Here is a 19581-nt window from a genome sequence, read left to right as displayed (position 1 = left end):
TAGCCTGGCTGTTTATGAATGTATAATAGAGGGACGGGGTCAGGGAGTGGGGGGGGGGGGGGGGGGGGGGGTTAATGGCCGATTGTTTGCGTTGATGTCATCGAGATATTTTCACCCTCCCCCCTGACAAAAAAAAAGAAAGAAGTAGTGATTAGGTTGAAACTCCAGTCTGGTGTTTTTTAAAGTTTGAGTTACTGGACAGGAAATGAAAAGACGCAGCGAGAAGCTAAATGTAGATTGTGAGAGTAAAGAAGCCTCGTGTTTGTGTGTGTGTGTGTGTCTATATTTAGCTCATGTTGACAATGTGTTCGCTCTCAGGCGGAGAGTTGTGGGTTTGTGGATGCGTTCGGGGGCGTCAGGGAGTGGGTGTGTTTATTTGTGTGTGTGTGTGGTTGAGATTGTGGGTTTTTGTGCATGTGTGTGTAGGTGTGTATGGGCGTGAGCAGGGAGACGCCTCAGCTGTGACAGACGGGAGCGATAGAGATTTAAGTTCTCAAAAAGAAAAACCTGAACGTGTTTAAAGCTGCAAATATTGATTATTGTCTCAATTTATCAGTTGTGCATTTGTGTTATAAAATGTGAAAGACACAGATCAAATTTTCCCACATTCGAAGCTCACATTGTTTATATTGAAGAAGCTGGACCCATTGAAATATGACTTTAACGATTATTGATTATTCTGGCTAATTGCTTTTGAATGATCAATATTTCATTTGTCAGTAAAATGTGTAAAAAGGACCAAACGTCCATAGAGATAAGACGGTGATATGTGAAGGAGCCTCCGCCCTCAACCACCAGCCATCAGAGTATTGATGATTTAAAAGGCTCGGCCTCCATTTGTGTTAGTAACGACAGACCCCCCCCCCCCCCCCCCCCCCCCCACACACACACACACACACTCACCCCCTCATGCCTGCAGGGTCTGGTGACCTATTTCCAGATCCATAACGTGGTCAAAGTGCAGCTCTGTGCCGCCGCCATCCTCCTCCTGACCGCCACCAGCCTGGCCCCTCCCCTCCTACCTCTGGGTCTCATGTCGCCATGGGAACGATGACATCACCGCGGGGCGGGGGCGGTGCGTGCCAGGAAGCATCGACTTGAGGCTGAAGGTGCAGAGCAGGGGATGACACAGCAGGCAGCTCCAGTCGGCTCAACTCTTAAATCCACTTAAAGGGGAAACAGGCTCCATTCACAGCAGCAGAGTAGAACAGCAGATGATTAGCAATGATAATCGTCAATTAATATTGTAATTTACAGTTTTTAACTCTCATTTTCTATCTTGAATCATACTTTATTTTATATTCTTGAGAAAAACTAGAGGACACTACTACAAATACATTATGACGGTTCTTATTAAGATGAATAATTGTCGCATATTCTTAGAAATGAGCCTCCAGCCTCCGTGGTGGAGTCCTGCAAGTTTTCCGGTCAGTAGATTCACCGGCAGATCTGAAGACTGTGAGACTGAAGCATTTCATATCGTCAATTATTCCCCCTGAAATCTGAAAATATTATAAATGTCTCACAATGTCCAAGAACATTTCCAGTTTCCTGGAAATCTGTGTTTTTTTGCGTCGTCCTGCTGACAAACAAACAAACGGGAGAAAACACGAGCTGAGTGACTGAGGTAATAACTGGCAGATGAATCAATAACTAAAATTGGTTATTACTTCTTCAGTTGAAGCTTTGATGCTAACTGAATTTGCAGTGTCGTAAAGTCGTTCCTCTGATTTGTTGTCGTGTCGTCAACATCTCATCACATGATTCCCCTCAGATCAACCAACCACATTTACGACTTTGATTCATAATAATTGCTTTATCTGAGGCAAAATGTTTTTAGTGATAATGAAAAGTTTAATCAGAAATTATTAGTCACATAATCTCAGTGCACCTCTACTGCCTGTATTACGGTACTAAATTTGTCTGGAGTGGAATCATCCCTGAATCTCTGGTAAACAGGAGTGTGTTTTTCTTTCTGTGTGTGTGTGTGTGTGTGTGTGTGTGTGTGTGTGTGTGTGTGTGTGTGTGTGTGTGTGTTCACCACACACACTGTTCATTCACACTTCACTGGTTATGCTTCAGTCCCGCACACGTTTCTGCTGAGTCAACAAAACTTAATCCGCTGAGGAGGAGGAGGAGGAGGAGGAGGAGGAGAAGGAGGAGGAGGAGGAGGAAGCTGGAGTCCGGGTTAATTACAGGTCACGACAACCTTGCTGTCGTCCTCCTCGTCAGTTTGACACCATCCCATCATCCCCTGCAACAAACCATACAGTGTTAATGCATATACTCCCATTTATATGCCACTAAACACACCAGCAGGTTCAGCAACAGCATTTTGCTCCAGAATCATTCTTTAAACTATTATTTTCATTATAATTTGATATCTGTAAACATGTAAATAATTTGTCTGATGTATTGATTGTTTATGGAGAAGCAGAGCAGTGACCTCCTTCAAGGCAGCAGGACGAGAGGAGGAGGAGACAAAAGCTTATTATCTCCAGTGAATAAAAAGGTCACTGAGACTCTGAGAATAAAAGAAACTCAGAATATAAATCAGGGTTAAAAGTTTAAATAATGTACAACTATAGAAAACAACATTTCCAAGTAGAAAAGACAACAAGGAGATAAAATAGAGATGATATTCTACATGATGAGAACACACACACACTGAGGATTAAGGCCAGGTTGGCCCACTGAGAGGCTGCCAGAGATTCCATCCTCCCTCCTAAATGGATGGTGACATTCCGATGAGAGCGGCGCTCCACGGAGGCGTGATGGCTGACCCAGATCAGGGTGGGGCTGGTGGAAAGAAGGGTGGGGGGGGGGGCTGCAGACAGGGAGGGGAAGTAAGGTCGGATTAAGGCTGGGGTGCGGTGGCGCCGGTGCGAGGAAGAGGAGGGATGCTCGGGCTGGAAGGTAAAGTGAAGTGTGGCGAGTGCGAGACAAACTAAGGAGGGGTGGGTCGGTGGGGGGGGGACGTGGAAGTCAGACGAGCCCCGGGCCTCCTCCTCACCTCCTCTCCCTCTCTGGCAGAGACGAGGCCGCCAGGTTGAGTTGGAGAGACGTGACGAGATGTGACAGCTCTTTTTTGACTGGTGGTGCTGTTGATTTAACCCCGTCCACATCAGGGCTGAGCTCACACGCTGAGCGGCTCGGCTTCTTCTCTCTCTCTCTCTCTTTCAAAACTAAAAAACATTAATCATTGATTAAAACTTTAAATTTCACAGATTGAGATTCTACAGAAGAGTAACGAGCTAATTTCTCCTGGTTTCATCAGTATTTGTTCGTTTGTCAGCAGGATTACGCAAAAACTACAGAACCGATTTCTATGACATTTTGTGGAGGGGTGGGACCAAGGACTCTTTTCCTTTAAGGCCTAAATATCGGTGGAGGTATTTGCCCTTTACGGGATCAATTCTTTCAAAACACTTCCTCCAAAAACTAGAACCACCGACCACCAGAACCAATCTGAACACATGTGCCAGACGTCTTTAAAGAGCATGTGCAGGAGTCTTTCTTTGGATCTGATTCTCAGATTGTGGGCACTGCACTGTAGTGTTCTGCAGGCATCATCATTCATTGGCTGTAAGTCTGGCCCCCTGTGATGTTGTGCATCTGAACCTGTGAGGAAATGATCTATTTTGGTCGTTTTCTCTTTCTCTATCAAAGCAGCTCTTGTTTTTTTCTATCGTCCTTCACAGGGACAATGTGCGAAGGCAGACGCTGGCACATTATTTACTAAACAGCCGCTGAAAGCAGGTCAGCTCTGAACCAGCATCGGCACCGTGTGGCTGTCAGCGCACCGGTTTTCTTCCTTAGCAACAGCTGCGACTGTAGACGGAGCCCTGGGCTGGGATTTTTACTCTCAGACAGTTTGGCCCAGTAGCTTCACAGTGTCAGTGGGTCTTTTTTCCTCCTCCCTCTTCCCTCTCTCTCTCTCTCTCTCTCCTCTGATCCTCACATCTCCCCACTGCAGCAGACATTAGCCCACATCACCGAGAGCCTGTCGCCACGCAGCACTGCAGGGGAGGAGGGAGGGATGAGGAGGGATGGGCAGGAAGAGAGAGGGATGAAGAGGAGGGGCACACGGGCCGACACCAGTATATTTCACATGGGCTAATAGTGGGAGAATAGAGGAAGAAGAACATGAGGAAAGAGAAGAGCAGCTTGACAAAGACAAAGATTTAGAGGAAGTGCTCGGAGCTGCTGGAGGTGACGAGGGAACACAGGTTGTTCTGATGGAATCAGCTGCTCGATGATGAAGATGCAGTCTATGAGCGAGGGAGGGTCCTCGTGCTAATCCTGTTTAAACAGCAGCGTGGTGTGTTTCCTGTGGAGGGGAGGGGGTGCTGTCTTTTGTTGTTATTGAAATGAATGAGGGGGGGGGGGGCTAGTTGCGCTCCAGCTAATAAGTGCAATTATGTATCTATAGGTGTGTGTGTGTGTGTGTGTGTCAGTCTTTTATCTGCCCGTCAAACCCATCTGCCGGACCCCCCCCCTCTCCTACCCCACCCATAAGACCTGTGCTGGTTGCCGTGGTAACAGCCTCCCTATCTCTGGCGCTGAGGGGATGTGAAGGGTGTGTCCGCATCTTTTCTTTCTTTCCCTTTTTCCACCTATCATTTTACAAGCTGCGTGTTGTCGTGCTTTTTTTATTTCATTCTGGGATGATGATGATTTGCTTTTTGGTGGATATTTAAAGATCAATCAAGCGTGTGTGTGTCTGAGTGTGTGTGTGTGTGTGTGTGTGTGTGTGTGTTTGCAGAATCTCACACCATGTCGACTGAAATCAAACACATGCTCCGTCTGTGGGAGTCGTGTGAAATGTACAATCGGTGAATTCCGAGCGGCGAGATGCAGATCAGTTGTCTCTCTGCTTCCTGCCTCAGCACGTGGACGCTGAGACAAAGACAAAGCCGGTGGAGCGGCAGCGTGGCTCCTTACCTCCCTCTAGTGACTGCTCTGCCACATCGTATTGAGATGCTTCAGAGGATTCCCCTCTTTTGTATTTTGCTCATCTTCCCCTTCTCTCTGTCTCCCACCAGGTGACCCGTCCCCTCCCCGGCGTCCAGGCATGGCAGACGGTCGGAAGCCAGACGAGCACTGGGCCTCCAACGGCCAAGAGAACGGCGAGAACGGCTTCTCCGCCTACAGCGCCGGCTACAGGGAGAACGGATTCCACGGCGGGGCGGCTGCACATCCTGGAACGACAGGTACGGATGGTGGTGTGTTTGCACATGTGCACGACTCACTGGGGCAGAGACATTGATTGGGCCGCACGCTGCCAGATGGCTGCGAGCCGGGGAATGTGATTGGTTGTGCAGTGCCAGAGAAAAGCGATCAATCCCTCCAACACGTTCATACGTGATTGAACAATCTGCTGCAGCTCTGAAAAAGGCTGGAGATTCCATCACACTTTGCTTTTAGCTCAGACCGACTCTTTTCTTTCAAAGGTGCACAGGATGGAGAGAAATCAGAAACGTAGAAAGACAGAGAGGAGGACAAGTTAAAGAAGGAGAAGCAGGATAATAGACGTAGAGAAGAGGATTAAGCTTCTTATTCAGGGGCTAACTTTTCATGTTTTGTGGGTTTTTATGTTAAATCTGAATATTGAGCTGCTCTAGTGAGAATATGTGATGTTTTTAAGGTAAGTTGTTGTTTTATAATCTGTTTATGAATCAGCTCTGGAGAAACAGCAGACTAGTCACTTATCAAACCCCAGAGGATCCTGGGATTTCCGCTCTGCATCAAACACGCCACCAGCGTTATTAGCGAGTTGTTAGTTTTTCATTTCCTTCCTCCCATCCACGTCTTGTCTTCCCTGTGTGTCTCTCTCTCTGTCTCTCTGTCTCTCTGTCTCTCTCCCTTCGCAGTGGATGACTCAGCCAATTTGCCACCCTCCCCTCCCCCCTCTCCGTCCGCTGAGCAGATCGGGCCCGTGGCACAAGGTACACACACGTAAACCCACACCAGACCCTCCAGCATGAGAGTGTGAATGGTGGAAATGGTCAAACGTGTGCGTCTTGAGAATTTGGGGTCTCGAGACGAGGCAGCCACTCCTCCTCCTCCTTTCTTCTTCTCCTCCTTTGATTTTTAGTTTCAGGGCTCTGTGCCGCTCTGCATGTCCACTGATCACCTTAAAGACGTCTGCAGCCTGTCCCCTTCTGTCCTGTCCACTCAGACACTGTCCAATCTCACTCTGAAGCTAAAACCACCACACTAACATCCTCCCTCGCTTCACGTGACCTGCCACTGGAGCCCGTCACCTCATCCGGCTGCTTCCCCCTCTCAGCATCTCCTCCGTTCTGCTTCGACTCACCTTGTCTTTCCAGTTTGTGAATCACACATCAGCTTTCAGCTCTCGGAAAACAACAAGTGTTTTCTAATCGTTTCCTCTGTGCATGTGGCATGCAATCAACAAGATGTAGAAGTAGATTAAGTAGAGTTCACACCTCCGCCAAGGCCCAGACCAGCAGTAGGTTTTGTGTAATCTTGCAGACAAACAAACAGACATAACCTTGGTGGAGGTAATCGTGTTGTTTCACTGCATGTTTTATGGTTTATTAAACACAAGATACATAAAATATCCTCAGACTTAAAACCCTTTAAATACACGTGATGATGTAGCTGTGTTTGAATATTTATAGATCAATAAGAGTCTGTAGGTTGTGTTGATTGCATCCCGTACATCTCCATCAGAGCTGAAAGTGACAAACCATGTGACCCCAGTTTTGTCGTCCTCCATGTCTCATCCATGTGTCTCCCTCCTTTCCTGCTCTAAGAAGATAAAGTAGAGAAGGAGGTGGAGGAGGAGCAGGAGGAGCAGGAGGCTCCCGACAGGCACCAGGAGGAGGTGACATATGAGCAGCCAGGAGACTCGCTCTTAGAGCAGGCAGATTATTTAGCAGAGCCCCAGGCTTTGGGCTGCCAGCAGACACCTGAGGTCCTCAATGGAGGAGCTCATCCAGGTGAACGCAGCTCGTCTCCAAAAGGTGTGTGTGTGTGTGTGTGTGTGTGTGTGTGTGTGTGTGTGTGGTTAAACTGAGTGAATGTGCGACTGTTCATTTCCTTCTTTGCATGATCCTCTCGTGCTCTGTTTATCGGGCACGGAGACTTTTCCGCTCTCGACTTCCAAAGTGTGATGCGACTCAGGCTTTGCTGCCGACCTTCCTCCAGCTTCTTTGCTCTTCAGCTTCTGCTTCGACACCTGAAGTTGCCGTTTGCAAAGTGACACAACACGACACTTTGATTTTTTGTGCTTTTCTCATGCCATTCGCTTTCCATCGGAGCGACATTAGAAGACCTGATCAACCATGTTGCGGTTGATCACCTCTCTGCCCTCTTGTATTGCCAGCTACATTGCAAATGCCAATATCACTGTGTGAACTGTCCAGCATTGTAGAGTTGAGTGTATTTGTTGTATTCTTCTGTGGATCCTGCTGGAATATTGTGTTTCTGAGAACGCCCACTTGTTCGGGTGCTTCACGAATCAGAGTCGATTCTACGGCTGTTGTGTATCCGTCACTTTGAGTTTCGATGTTGTTTTCATTCCATCCCAAGGCAAAGGATAATCCTGTTTTCCTATTGTTACTAAGATCACTTATAATCCACTATCATTGGACATGCATCATCCTTATCTGTAAATTAATTCTCTATAAATCCTTCTTATAAATTCACTTCACAAAACTGCAAAGACTAAAAGTATATATTCCCTGTGTATTGCAATAGGAATTCAATACATTTCTGGACATTTATTTCTCGTCATGTAACGTCATGCAACTCATCCCTTCATTCCAGTTCTGCACGCTGTCGTAGGTGCTGTACTCCCCCCCCCCCCCGCGCTGTGTGTTCTGCCTGATGGAGAGCTACTGTATCTGTGTGCAGACGGCCTCCGCTTCTCTGTATTGGCTTGTTGTGGATGCTGCTCGCGAAAGCTTTTAGGTAGCGTGACTGGAAGACGCACAAAGTTGTACAGTGTCCTTCGAACTCGCAGCCCGGCCGGAAGAAGAATGTCTCAGTCCGGAGTCTGGTGAGTCTGCGGTGAAAGAGGACGAGCAGCAAGTGCCGTCGCTGCACGAGAAGCAGGCGGTTGTTGAGAAAGCGAGTCCTGAAGGGGAAGAAGTCGCCTCGAGTGAACCTCCTCCTCCGTCTGTGAAAGATGAAGAAGCCTCCTCGATGGAGGAGGCAAGAAAAGACGAAGAGGGTGAAGTAGAAGAGTCACAAGAGGTGAAAGAGTCAGAAGAGTCACAAGAGGTGAAAGAGTCAGAAGAGTCACAAGAGGTGAAAGAGTCAGAAGAGTCACAAGAGGTGAAAGAGTCAGAAGAGTCACAAGAGGTGAAAGAGTCAGAAGAGTCACAAGAGGTGAAAGAGTCAGAAGAGTCACAAGAGGTGAAAGAGTCAGAAGAGTCATCGCCAAGCAAAGAGAAACCGACAGTTGAGTCCATAGAGACGGACCAAGATGGAGGTAGTGACATTAGATTGGACGAGACACCAGTGACTGATATTGAAACCGTCAAATCGAGTCCAGAACCTGGTGCAGAGTCCGAAAGCACATCTGGGATGTTGGTAGAACAGAAACCAGGAGCTGCGACTTACTTTGAGACGTCCTCAAAAACCCCTGGAGACATTCCACCGCAGACTCAGAGCTATTACGAGCTCAGCACAGCGGCAGAGACGGAGTCAAGAGAACCTGAAAATGTTGTGCTGAAGCAAGAGGAGGAAGAGGAGGAGACAGTGAAGATGTCCAGCTGTAAAGTGTCGTTAGAGCAGAGAAGCCTCTCGTTGAACATCACAGTCGGATCCTCAGAGAAGGAGTCCAGCTCCTTCTCAGAGAGTTTGTGTCCAATCAGCGGAAGTTTCGATGAAGCCGACGTTCACCCTTCAACGCCACCCGTGGAGAGCCATGACCACAAGATTCCTCCAGCGGTTTCCATCACTCAAACATCTGCTGACGCACACGAAGATGCTCCTGCTGAAGAAACGCCTCCAAGTCCTGACGAGGAAATGTCCAGTTTCTGCCTCTCTGAGATGTTGGACCTGGCGGGAGCGCTGCCTCAGCTGTCAGCGGGGAGGAGGGAGGTCGACCACATGAGGAGAAAGTCGGTGCCCACCAATGTGGCGTCCCTCGTGGGCAGCTCTCTGGCCCGGCTCGCTTTGGGAGATACGATCTCGAGGAGGGAAAACCAGCTGGAGGAACTGGGCTACTGTGTCTTCAACGAGTACTCGGGGCCGATGCCTTCTCCTGCAGACGTTCCCAGTCCTGGACACTCTCCGCACCAGCGCTTCCCGTCTGAGGAGAGCGAGGTCGAGGAAGAGCTCAGTGTTTACAAGGGAATCCAGCAACCGGATGAAAAAACTGTAACAGAGAAGAAGGACTCACCGGGGAAGACGTCCCTGATGATGGAAAGAGCCGTGACGAGCGGAGTGAAACCCGATCGCCTGAGAATCCCAATGACTGGGTCCAAAGACAGGCTGAATGAATTTCGTTTGGAGAGCGGCCTGACTGGCGACCTCAAGATCCAAGCCATCCCTGAGGTTGACGTGGAGAAAGACCCGTCCAGAGAGGCTTCCCCCATCCCACCGGACAGTTCCTTCACTTTCTGTCCTGTGGACCCTTTGAGCAGGGGTCCACAGACTCCCACCCCCCCCAAATCTCCAGAAGACGCACTTTCAGAAAGCCAAGACGCTAAAGACGAAGCTGGGGAAGATGTCAAAACGGAGGATGAGTTAGAATCTGAGAGCAGAGATGATAAAAAGCCGGAGTTGGACAAAGAAACGATGCCACCCGAGCAGAAAGAATCAGAACTAAGTAAAGAAGCAAACAGATCTTCAGTCTTCTCTCCGTCCTCAGAAGAGAAGAAGATTAAAAAAGTCACAGAAACACAAAAGAGCCCAAAAGCCAAAATCCACTCACAAATAACCACCTCCATCATCGTCATACCTCAAGCACAAGCAGAGGAAGAGGATGAAGACGATATAGAGATGGCAGAGGAGCCTCAGGAGATGATGGAGGAAGCAGAGGAGCCTGTTCCTCCGAAGACGCATGAGGCTGAAGACAGAAAGAAAGAGCAGGAGACGGGAGGAGACCAGGTGGTGGAAGAAGAGCCTAAGTCGAGAGGGGAAGAACGGAGTCGTGGTGCGACACACTCGTCTCCGTGCTCCGACCAGGGCGGAGGCAGAGACGACGGGACGGGGGAGGAAGAAGTAGCAGAAACAAGCCGAGAAGAAGGGAGGAAACAGGAAGAGGAGGAAGAGAAGAGGATGGATGAAGAGGAGGAAAAGGACGTTGAGATCGGTCAGGAGGTGCAGGAGACGAGTCAGGGGGAGAACGATGAGACCACATTGGACGTCTCCATCCTGGACACAGACAGTGGCTGGATGGACTCACAAGGTACTGGAGCTTGTACATTAAAAGTTATTACCTGTGAAAACATGTTTAAAAGTGAATTAAAGTTAATTTCTAGCATCAGGAAGCTTGTTGTTCTGATCCCTCTCCACTGCAGATGAGGACAAAAGTATTATGACCGAGCAAATCGAAGCCCTTCCTCTCACCCAGAGTTCCACCGGCGCGCCCGCGGTGGCGGTGGTGGACAGACCCGCTAAACGGGCCCCTGGCAGAGGAAGGGGCCACGTTGGCACCACTGACAGCAAAGTGTCCCGCAAAGTGCCCGGCCACCATCCCAGAGAGGAGATGAAGAAGAAAAAAGGTTTTGATTTAGTCTTGGAGAAGAAGTGTTGTCTGATTTGGTCTGTGTTTCCTGTTGGTGTAATCCTCTCTCTCCCTTTTCGCCAGTAGGCATGAGGAGGGCTGAGCAGAATAAGCTGTCAGTCCTCCAAAGTCGCTCTCCATCTCGAAAGAGCGTAGCCAGAGCGGCGGCCAGACACCCGCGGCCCGCTCTGCTGCACGGCTCTGCTAGACGCAAGGCCTCAGGTGAACACGTGGATAGAGAGAGTGAAAGCAAACTTGATTTATAAGGTGCTGCACTCGTCATTAGGAGCTAAGAACAATCAGAAGTGACTCCCTCTCTCTTGATGGCTGTTGAGTGGTGCAGGTGCAATGTAGCTGGCAAACATCACATGCAGCAGACTCATCTTTAACTCTGTTTTCTCTCCATCGTCACTTTTTGGTTTCACGGTTTCATTTGGTGCATCTCCGGCTGTTTGGCTTCGTGTTTTCTTCTGGACTCGCTTCTCTCTTTTTCTGTGTTTGCTGGACGTGGCTTCAGAGTTTTGTGTGAAAAGGAGGATTGTGTGTGTGATTATCAGGACGTGTGTTGTTGTTGTTGTTGTTACACATCGCAGCTAATTCCCTTTGCTTATTTCACACAGTGGTGTCCATTCAGGGAGCATTAATGCACTTGGATGTACAAGCAATGTCTCCTCCTGCTGGTTCACGCTGGTTATTACATCGGGGCTGTTTTCTTTGCAGGCATGGAGAGCCACCAGCCCCTCAGTGTGGCCCACCAGTCCAGGGAGAGGACCACTGTGAGTGCACACACACATATAATGACTGTTTGAACCTTTTATTCTGCACGCACAATGTAGAGGTGGAAAGGACACAAGTTTGCTTCTTACGACACCTGTTCTCTGCACGACAAACTTTTCTTTACTTCCTCACTTTCTTTCTTTTCTGCACGTTTGCTTTTGTGTCCTGTTTTTATTTCTCTGTCCGTCTTGTCTTCGCATGCTCGCTGCTTTTTTCCTCATCTCTACCAAACTCAACAGAGGAAATCTGTGAGTAAAGAAAATCCAACGACATTCATCATTTCATATTCACATTCTGAACAAGATGCTGTGTCGTGTTTGTCTCCATCAAATCGTGACTCCTCTCATCTCACTCCTTTGTTTCTCCATCTGTCACCTCTTCCTCCCTCCTGCACGTTTCCCCCGCCTCTCGCCACGCCTTCCGTCCAGAGCCCCACGCGGGCCGTACTCTTAAAGATGGCAGCGCAGCGCCGGGGGTTCGATAACCATCCCCCCCGGCCCGGCTCTGCCTGTAGCCTTAAGCGGAGCCCCCTGGTGGAGGCGGAGCTCAGTGAGTTCCGCCCCTCCTCTGCATGCTCCCGCCCCTCCCCTCTGCCCCACAAATGGGATGGGAAGGTAAAGTGGAAGGAGCCCAGGGGCTGATGGGTAATGCACGCTGCAGGTGGTGATGATGATGATGATGATGCTGACTCTTCACTGTGTTTGTGTTGATACCAGGAGAGAGCGTACCGCAGCCCGGAGAAGAGGTCGTCCCTCCCCAGGCCGGCCAAGTCCCTGACACGCCACATCCCCGCTGCGGAGCAGGACGACAGCACCCCCAGCAGGCCAACCTGTAAGAACGCATTCCACACGTTTTCCTCCTTTATTCACTTTATTGAGTCTCGCTGACGTGTTGTTTGATCACGTTCTAACTCCCACACACCCTGCTCCTCTCTGACCTCCCCCGCCCCCCGTCTTCTTTAAAGCGATCCGGTCCAGAGGGGTCAGCAGGTCTGGAAGGGCCCCTTGTATGGCAGGTAGACCACCATGTAGACCTGTTAGACCCTCATCAGCAACACACCACATCTAGTTCTTCTCCTGTGAACGATTCATTCATCTTGGTTGCACGTTGTTCTGAAAGGTTTTAAAAGTCTTTTAATCACACAACAATAAGCAACATTTTCATTTCTGCTCGTCTATTTTCCCAAATACAGTGAAATCACCTTCATCGTCCAATCAGAAAGAGGCTTGTTTAGTGTTTTTGTTAAACCTGCAGTGTCCTTATCACAGTGAGCAGGTGGGATCCATAGCAACAGGTTCCTGCTTCCTGTTCTTCCTCGGGACTGAGATCCTATTGGTCCTGGCTGCACCGGTATCCCGGCAACCAGCCTCCAGCTTCAGATGAACTGTGTGTTTTCAGGCTGCTCGTCAAACACTCTTGTTTGAGCTGGGATGTTTGATTTGTGGAAGCTGCAGATTTGGCGCCGGCGAGGCGGCGTTCTCGTCCTCACGAGCGTTCACTCACACACACGCACCTTTCAGTCCATCACTGATCTTTCTTCTTCTTCTTCCATATTCCAGGAAAGACTTCTTCTTCTACTTCTCCTTCTAATCCCACCTCCCCTCTCTCTCCTCCAGGCACAGACTCCCGTTCTCGGTCAGTCCGCAGCGGCGCCTCCACCCCCGGATCCACCGCCGTCACGCCCGGCACACCCCCGAGCTACGCCTGCCGCACCCCGGGGTCACGCACCCCCGGCAGCCACACCCCCAAGTCCTTCAGCGTCCTCCAGGAGAAGAAGGTGGCGGTGATCCGGACTCCGCCCAAGTCGCCGTCCACCGCCCAACGGCAGCTGAAGGTTCTCAACCAGCCGCTGCCCGACCTGACGAATATCAAGTCTAAGATCGGCTCCACCTCCAACCTCAAACATCAGCCCAAGGGCGGACAGGTAACGGGACCGAGGTTTGGAATCCAAACAGAATTTAAAACAGCAACAAGTCAAAGTCTAACAGAGAGAAATTTAAGGATTTGAGGTTAAATTCACACAGAAAAAGATAAATTAAGGTAAATATTCATCATATTTTATGATATGCAGTTACCTAATTCTGCCACATGGGGGCAGAAAATGCTCAAGTTATATTTTAGACCTCAGATAAAATATATTTAATTTGTGTGTACAAAGCTAAACAACATTTATACATTTAATACTATTATTTATTCTTTAAACTGTAGTTTATTCACGTTACATCCAGCTCACGGGTGTAACTTAGAAAGTAGTAATTGATAAATATGGTACCAACCTTACACATATTGAATAAATAGATAAATAAGGTGTAAACAGACTTACTGCCCATGTTTTTGACTTTTAACTTTTATTTTTCATGACTTGTTTCTCTCGTCAGAATTTGGGAACGTGTGTACGAGCTTCTTTTTCTTTCTTTCCTTCCTTTTCTCTCTCCGAGTGTTTTAAAAACATCTCCTCCATCCTCACCGCCTCTGAACCTGCCGCCATGTCGTCCACCGTCCACCTGCTTCCTCTCCTCCGTCACCTCCATCACCCACCCCCCCCCCTCTCTCCTCTTTACCTGTTCCTCCTCTCATTCTCCTGAAAGAAGCTTCAGCTGCACCACAAATGTCTCGTGTTGTTTCCTCCTCTTGAAATATTCTCCTAAGAATAACCAGGAGCACCTCTGAGGAGCAGTCGACCTGCAGAATCACTCGCCCTGGGGAGCTGCTGGCGTCAGATTCTCCCTCCGGCTCGGACTATTAATAATTTCGGGTGGAATTACTTATTGAAAAGTTGTGTCACGGACACAGAATGAAAATTTACTGCCTCATTTTTAGGTTTTAAACAAAGCTGTTGCTCAGCAGGTCCATAAAAACCCTTAATTTGAATTTCCCGTGCATCAACACTTAAATGTTCCTTTTTCTTAATATCCTCACGGACCCTCACTTATAATAATACTGATGAATACGCTGTTAAACCCACGCACTCAAAAGTCTTACCCCCGCTCGTCTCCGGGCTGTAACAGATGTGCGGTCGGCCATTCTTCCGTCTCATAACCGCGGCGACGCTCAGTCTTTATGTTGCTGCGGCGTCTCGGAGGTGAGACTTTTCATTAACCCCTGTGAAACACGGACGAGGAGGCGATTCGTCGTCGCTCTGGCAGCTTCTCTCTGAGGGAGGAATGTGACGGAGAGAGGGGAAGACATTGTTAATGACGCCGCTGACGCTCGAGTCAGAGAAGCAGCAGAGCAGGTTTCATGGAACCTAGACGTAAAGAATCGGGGAGATGAGGTTTTAGTTTTATAAAATAAAAATATAAATATGCTTCAATGTCAAATCAGTTAATCACATAATTGTTAATTATTGTAATTGGGTTCAGCTCTGGGGCTTTGTCATTGGTCGACCTTGCAGCTGCAGATGGGGCAAGATGGCAGGAGGTGTGTGTGTGTGTGTGTGTGTGTGTGTGTGTGTGTGTGTGTGTGTGTGTGTGTGTGTGTGTGTGTGTGTGTGTCTGTGTGTGTCTGTGTGTGTGTGGATTTAAGGTTTAAAGAGCTGTCAGGAGAATCCAGGTCATGTCACTCGTGTGTTTCCCCCTGAACACATTTCTCTTTTCTGTTTGTTCATTTCTGATCCTTAAACAATGGATTAGCTTTTGATTCTTTATTTTCTGTCGTGGCAGGAGGCAGAAATACTTCAATTACTCAGTTTATGAGCATCAGCGAGTTTAAATATGTTAAATATCTGTATTGGTAGTATTTTTCTTTGTTTCTCAGAGTAAATTCAATGTAAACACATGTTTACTGTAAATGAAAACACTGATCACACTTGACTCCGTCCAACGAGGCACATATAGTTGTTTCCTTTTGTTTTCACTGGATTTTGTTTTAGGTTCACATTTTAAGCGAGAAGCTGGACTTCAGTCGTGTTCAGTCAAAGTGCGGCTCCAAGGATAATCTGAAGCACACGCCCAAAGGAGGCAATGTATGTACGCTTTTCTCTTTTCTTCCTCTGTTCTCTCCTCCTCTTCCTCTTCCTCGTTTCGGCTGCTGCAGCGCTCGCTCATGCTACTTTTATATGTTCATCTGTCGAGCCATCTGTTTGTCTGGGCCAAGCTCAGAACATCCACGTTTCTTCTTTATCCAACTGAAACAGAACTCAGGCGGTGGATGTTGCACTTTTGCTTCAGAGTGAAATAATCGACTCTATTGTAAGTTGAAGACATAACTGTGTTTATCTAAACTCACCGATGAGCAGCTCTGGTTTCCTGTCGTGTAGATCCGCTGAAATCCAAACGCTAACGTGAGAGATGTTAAACTTTCCCTGGATTGTTTTGTGCAGGACAGAGGGGAGGAGATGATGATGATCCCTCAGTGTCGGCTGTTTGCAGGTTTATTAGATAATAACTAAGTCACCTCTCATTCACAGGTCATGATTCCAAGTGTGAAACTGGACTTTAGCCACGTTCAGGCTAAATGTGGCTCCCTGGCAAAAATCCAGCACACGGCCGGAGGAGGAAACGTGAGTGACATCTTCCATCTTACTGTTTAAACTCGTACATTCAGGTGTGGACGTGCGCGTGAACTGTACCTTCCTCATGTTTCCTGTTACATGACGTGAACATGAATTCATATTTGCTCCACAGATCCAGATCCAGACCAAGAAGCACGACTTGAGCCACGTCACCGCCAAATGTGGCTCAATGTCCAACATCCGCCACAGGCCAGGTACCAGACAGACCTGCTGGAGCATCACATGCACACACTCTGGGTTTCACTTATTCTCACACACATTGACGAGGAATTTAAAAAAAGAACATTGGGCCTCGTGCAAGAACAGATTTATTCTTAAATGATGCGTACAAGGAGTTTAGGTGAACTAGTAGCATTCACTTATTTTCTCATATTTAGAATTTTCTAATATCTAATCTAATAAGTGATTTTAAATGCATTGACTGTATAAGATTTAAACCAGCCACATAAGTGACTGTATGTGAGGAGGTCCACAGGTCCAACCTGTTGTCCAGCACAGTTTCCTCATGAGGTTCTTTGCCCTGAGCGTTGCTCTCAGGAGAAGCTGCAGGCGAGCGATGCCCCTTTGACGCTTCTCCCTTCTCGCTGTCCTGCTCCCAGGGGGCGGTAACGTGCGCATTGACAGTGTGAAGCTGGACTTTAAGGATAAGGCCCAGTCCAAGGTCGGCTCGCTGGGCAACACCACCCACACTCCTGGAGGGGGCAACATTATGGTAAAAAGAAGCACACACACATCTGTCGCTGCCAGAATCAGAGAAACAACCCTGACCTTAACTCTCGTTCCTTCTTCTCCACACACGACAGATCGAGAGCCACAAGCTGACCTTCCGGGAAACGGCCAAAGCCCGAGTTGACCACGGCGCGGAGATCGTCGTCACCCACTCCCCCGGCGTGGAGACGGGAGGCACTTCCCCTCGCCTGTCCTCCGCCGGCAGCATCAACCTCCTGGAGTCGCCACAGCTCTGCACGCTGGCCCAGGACGTCACCGCCGCCCTCGCCAAGCAGGGCTTATGAGCCGGTTGCCCCCGCTTCGGATACCCACAAAAAAAAGAAAAAAAAAAAAGTCCACAGCATCTCTCCCATCATTCACCGATCAGCGTCCAGTGTTTTCCCAGCATCCCTCACTGCGGCCCCACCCTCACACACATGACCCCACAGGCTGTTGTAGTTGATTGTCCGTCAACGACCCTTCCACACATTCCAGTGGGATTTTAAAACTGAATTCACTCTTTATTTCTTCTTCATTTCACTCAGATACGGACGTTTCTGTTTAGTTTTAGGCCGAATGCTTCGGTTCGACTGGACGTGTGTCGGGGAGAAGAGTCGATGGTTTTTACGATTGTACAGCGGTTATTTTTTAGCTTGAAAAGCATCACCACATTCCATGTGCACGGGGGGGGAAACATTTACCCCGTGATCATAACGTCCATCCAGAATTTATACGGTACCGAATGCAAGATATAGCAACTAGAAACTAGACGTGAGTCTTAAAGAAACACGTGTGCGTGAGACGTAACTTACAGAAACAGGGCGTGTCAGCGTACGCGCGAAAAGAGTGGTTGATGAGCATGTCTGCAAAAAATGTGACATTTTAAGTCAAACGACATGAAGTTTTTTTTTTGGTTTGTCGGTTGGATTTTGATGGTATGATTTCCTGATATGTGCTGAATCGTTGTTCTGTTTTCTTTTTATATATATATATATATATCTATAAATGTCACTGTAGTGGAAGTTGTCCCTGGTTTTGTATGTTCCCTGTGGCTGCTCGGGCTTATTAGCACCTCAGCGTGGATAACCTCTGCAGTTATGTGAGTCAAGTGCTAAAAGATTAGCTTTCCAATAGATCCTCTCTTGTTTTTCTCCTCTCAAACCAATAGGCTGCTCTTTTTTATTTGGTTTTTACGTTTGCTTCGTGGTTTCATCGGGCGAACAACAACGCTGTTATGCTGGCATGGCGAATTAAACTTTTAAAAAATTACATCTATTTGGAGAAATTTTAAAACTTTTCAGTGTCTTTACTTCAGTCCTTGAACTGCTCCTGTGACTTTTCTCCTTTTGCAGAGACGGGGGTCGTGTGTTTGTGAATGAATAAAAAAAGAAAGAGAAAGAGAAAGAGAAAGAGAAATGGGGGAAAGGAAGAAGCTTTATATGAAAATACTTGTTTTGACGGAGCAGCTTCGAGGCCCTTTAGTGCGATTGACCCGAAAACGACTTCAAGAGAATTCATTAAAAAAATAAGAGTGAAAACAGGAACATATTCTCTGCTCTCCGTTGTGAAACCCCAGTGTCCACCCCCCCCCCCCCCTCCAGTGTTCTTCTGTGCTTCCCCCCCTCTTGCCCCCGTGCTCCCCAGCGCCCCCTTCTGCCTGTGTAAAGTGTATTTAAAAGACCATGTAGATGTGTGCACACTTTCTGATGTTCTGATGACAAACGCTCCTGCAGGATGACGGCAACACAAATAAAGAAAATAAAAAGTGACTCGCTCTGGTTCTTCTTTGTGTAGAGAAAAATACTGTGATGGATTTATTGTGGTTTTATTCAAGATCCAGAGGTTATTAATATTATTATTATTCATTATTAAACATGCAACAGCATAATGTGTTGTTCATATTAAGCTTGAACACACACACACACACACGTGCACTTTAGAGTGTTTGTCTGCTTGCATGTTTTATGAACATTATAAATACATATAAATAAATACATGTATGTTTTAATATAAACGATCCTGATGAGATAACATTTGAGAATGAGAATTTCCTATTGAAATGTATAATAGAATTTATTATTATTATCATTGTTATTATTATTACTGTAATTATTGTTATGAGGGTCAGTAATGTTATGTGGCTGTTTCCAGTCTTTACACTGAGCTCACATGAGATAGTTTCTCTTTAATGGATTCTCACTTTAAACTGAATCAACTTCCAGAACCAGTTTGTTGGATTTAGAGCCATTGAGTAAGTTTTTAGTTAGCTTAGCATGCTAATAGCTTTGATTAAGTGCAGTCTAGTGAGTTTTTAGTTAGCTTAGCATGCTAATAGCTTTGATTAAGTGCAGTCTAGTGAGTTTTTAGTTAGCTTAGCATGCTAATAGCTTTGATTAAGTGCAGTCTAGTGAGTTTTAGTTAGCTTAGCATGCTAATAGCTTAGATTAAGTGCAGTCTAGTATCACTATTCTCACGCTGACGTGTCACTGCTCTTGACAACGAGGTTGCTGTGCAGAAATACAAAACCGTCCATATTGTGCCATGAGAACATGAGAACACGTCACTTCCTCTTTGGCAGAATAAAACACCAGCTGTTGAACTCACTGCTCTCCTGCTGCTGTCCAGATGTTTCCTCAGCGAAGGAGCTCCTGGTTTCCGGCTGTGCCACAAGCTATTTGTCCCAAACGTCCCACTTGTCTCTCGACGATGTGTTGTCCACAGTTGTGTATTCACCCCTTGTGTATTGTGCTAGCAGCTAGCAGCTAGCCCACACCGCTGTCGCATCAGTGACGTCAAAATAAAGTCCACGTGTGCGGGTCAAAGCTGTGTCGCCGGCTTTCACAATAAAACATTTTTTCCAGTTGCTTATTTGACT

At 47.5% G+C, this 19581-nt stretch overlaps 1 protein-coding gene and 1 long non-coding RNA gene across 5 annotated transcripts in view; one reads left to right on the top strand and one right to left on the bottom strand.

Annotated features, from left to right (window-relative positions):
- The window catches only part of LOC117775987 (microtubule-associated protein 2-like), a 38575-nt gene extending 21531 nt beyond the window's left edge, over positions 1-17044 (top strand). Inside the window, exons 4-20 of one of the 2 annotated variants that reach the window (XM_034609634.1) lie at positions 5043-5213; positions 5874-5948; positions 6783-6992; positions 7994-8298; positions 8389-10390; positions 10503-10706; positions 10793-10930; positions 11429-11484; positions 11725-11733; positions 12202-12316; positions 12450-12500; positions 13102-13409; positions 15357-15449; positions 15894-15986; positions 16111-16192; positions 16598-16710; positions 16802-17044. In XM_034609634.1, coding sequence (XP_034465525.1) covers positions 5075-5213; positions 5874-5948; positions 6783-6992; positions 7994-8298; positions 8389-10390; positions 10503-10706; positions 10793-10930; positions 11429-11484; positions 11725-11733; positions 12202-12316; positions 12450-12500; positions 13102-13409; positions 15357-15449; positions 15894-15986; positions 16111-16192; positions 16598-16710; positions 16802-17011 — 4203 coding nt within the window. In that variant the 5' untranslated portion in view covers positions 5043-5074 and the 3' untranslated portion in view covers positions 17012-17044. The remainder of the gene's footprint in view (positions 1-5042; positions 5214-5873; positions 5949-6782; positions 6993-7993; positions 8299-8388; positions 10391-10502; positions 10707-10792; positions 10931-11428; positions 11485-11724; positions 11734-12201; positions 12317-12449; positions 12501-13101; positions 13410-15356; positions 15450-15893; positions 15987-16110; positions 16193-16597; positions 16711-16801) is intronic. The other variant, XM_034609642.1, reaches the window with a different exon arrangement.
- On the bottom strand, positions 819-19392 carry LOC117776001. 3 transcript variants are annotated; one of them, XR_004616367.1, is made up of 4 exons: positions 16481-16616; positions 14468-14638; positions 3014-3170; positions 819-1166 (listed from the first exon to the last, which is right to left on the bottom strand). It is a non-coding gene; the product is annotated as an uncharacterized LOC117776001 (long non-coding RNA). The 3 variants fall into 3 exon arrangements; XR_004616366.1 differs by lacking the exons at positions 3014-3170; positions 16481-16616 and adding an exon at positions 19311-19392; XR_004616365.1 differs by lacking the exon at positions 3014-3170 and having other exon boundaries at positions 16481-16635.
- Between the last annotated feature and the right edge of the window lie 189 nt (positions 19393-19581).

This window comes from Hippoglossus hippoglossus, chromosome 2 (genome assembly GCF_009819705.1).
Source record: "Hippoglossus hippoglossus isolate fHipHip1 chromosome 2, fHipHip1.pri, whole genome shotgun sequence".
Lineage (NCBI taxonomy): Eukaryota > Metazoa > Chordata > Actinopteri > Pleuronectiformes > Pleuronectidae > Hippoglossus > Hippoglossus hippoglossus.
The sequence above is the reverse complement of the archived record's forward strand: the minus strand, read 5'-3'. Positions and strand labels throughout refer to the sequence as shown.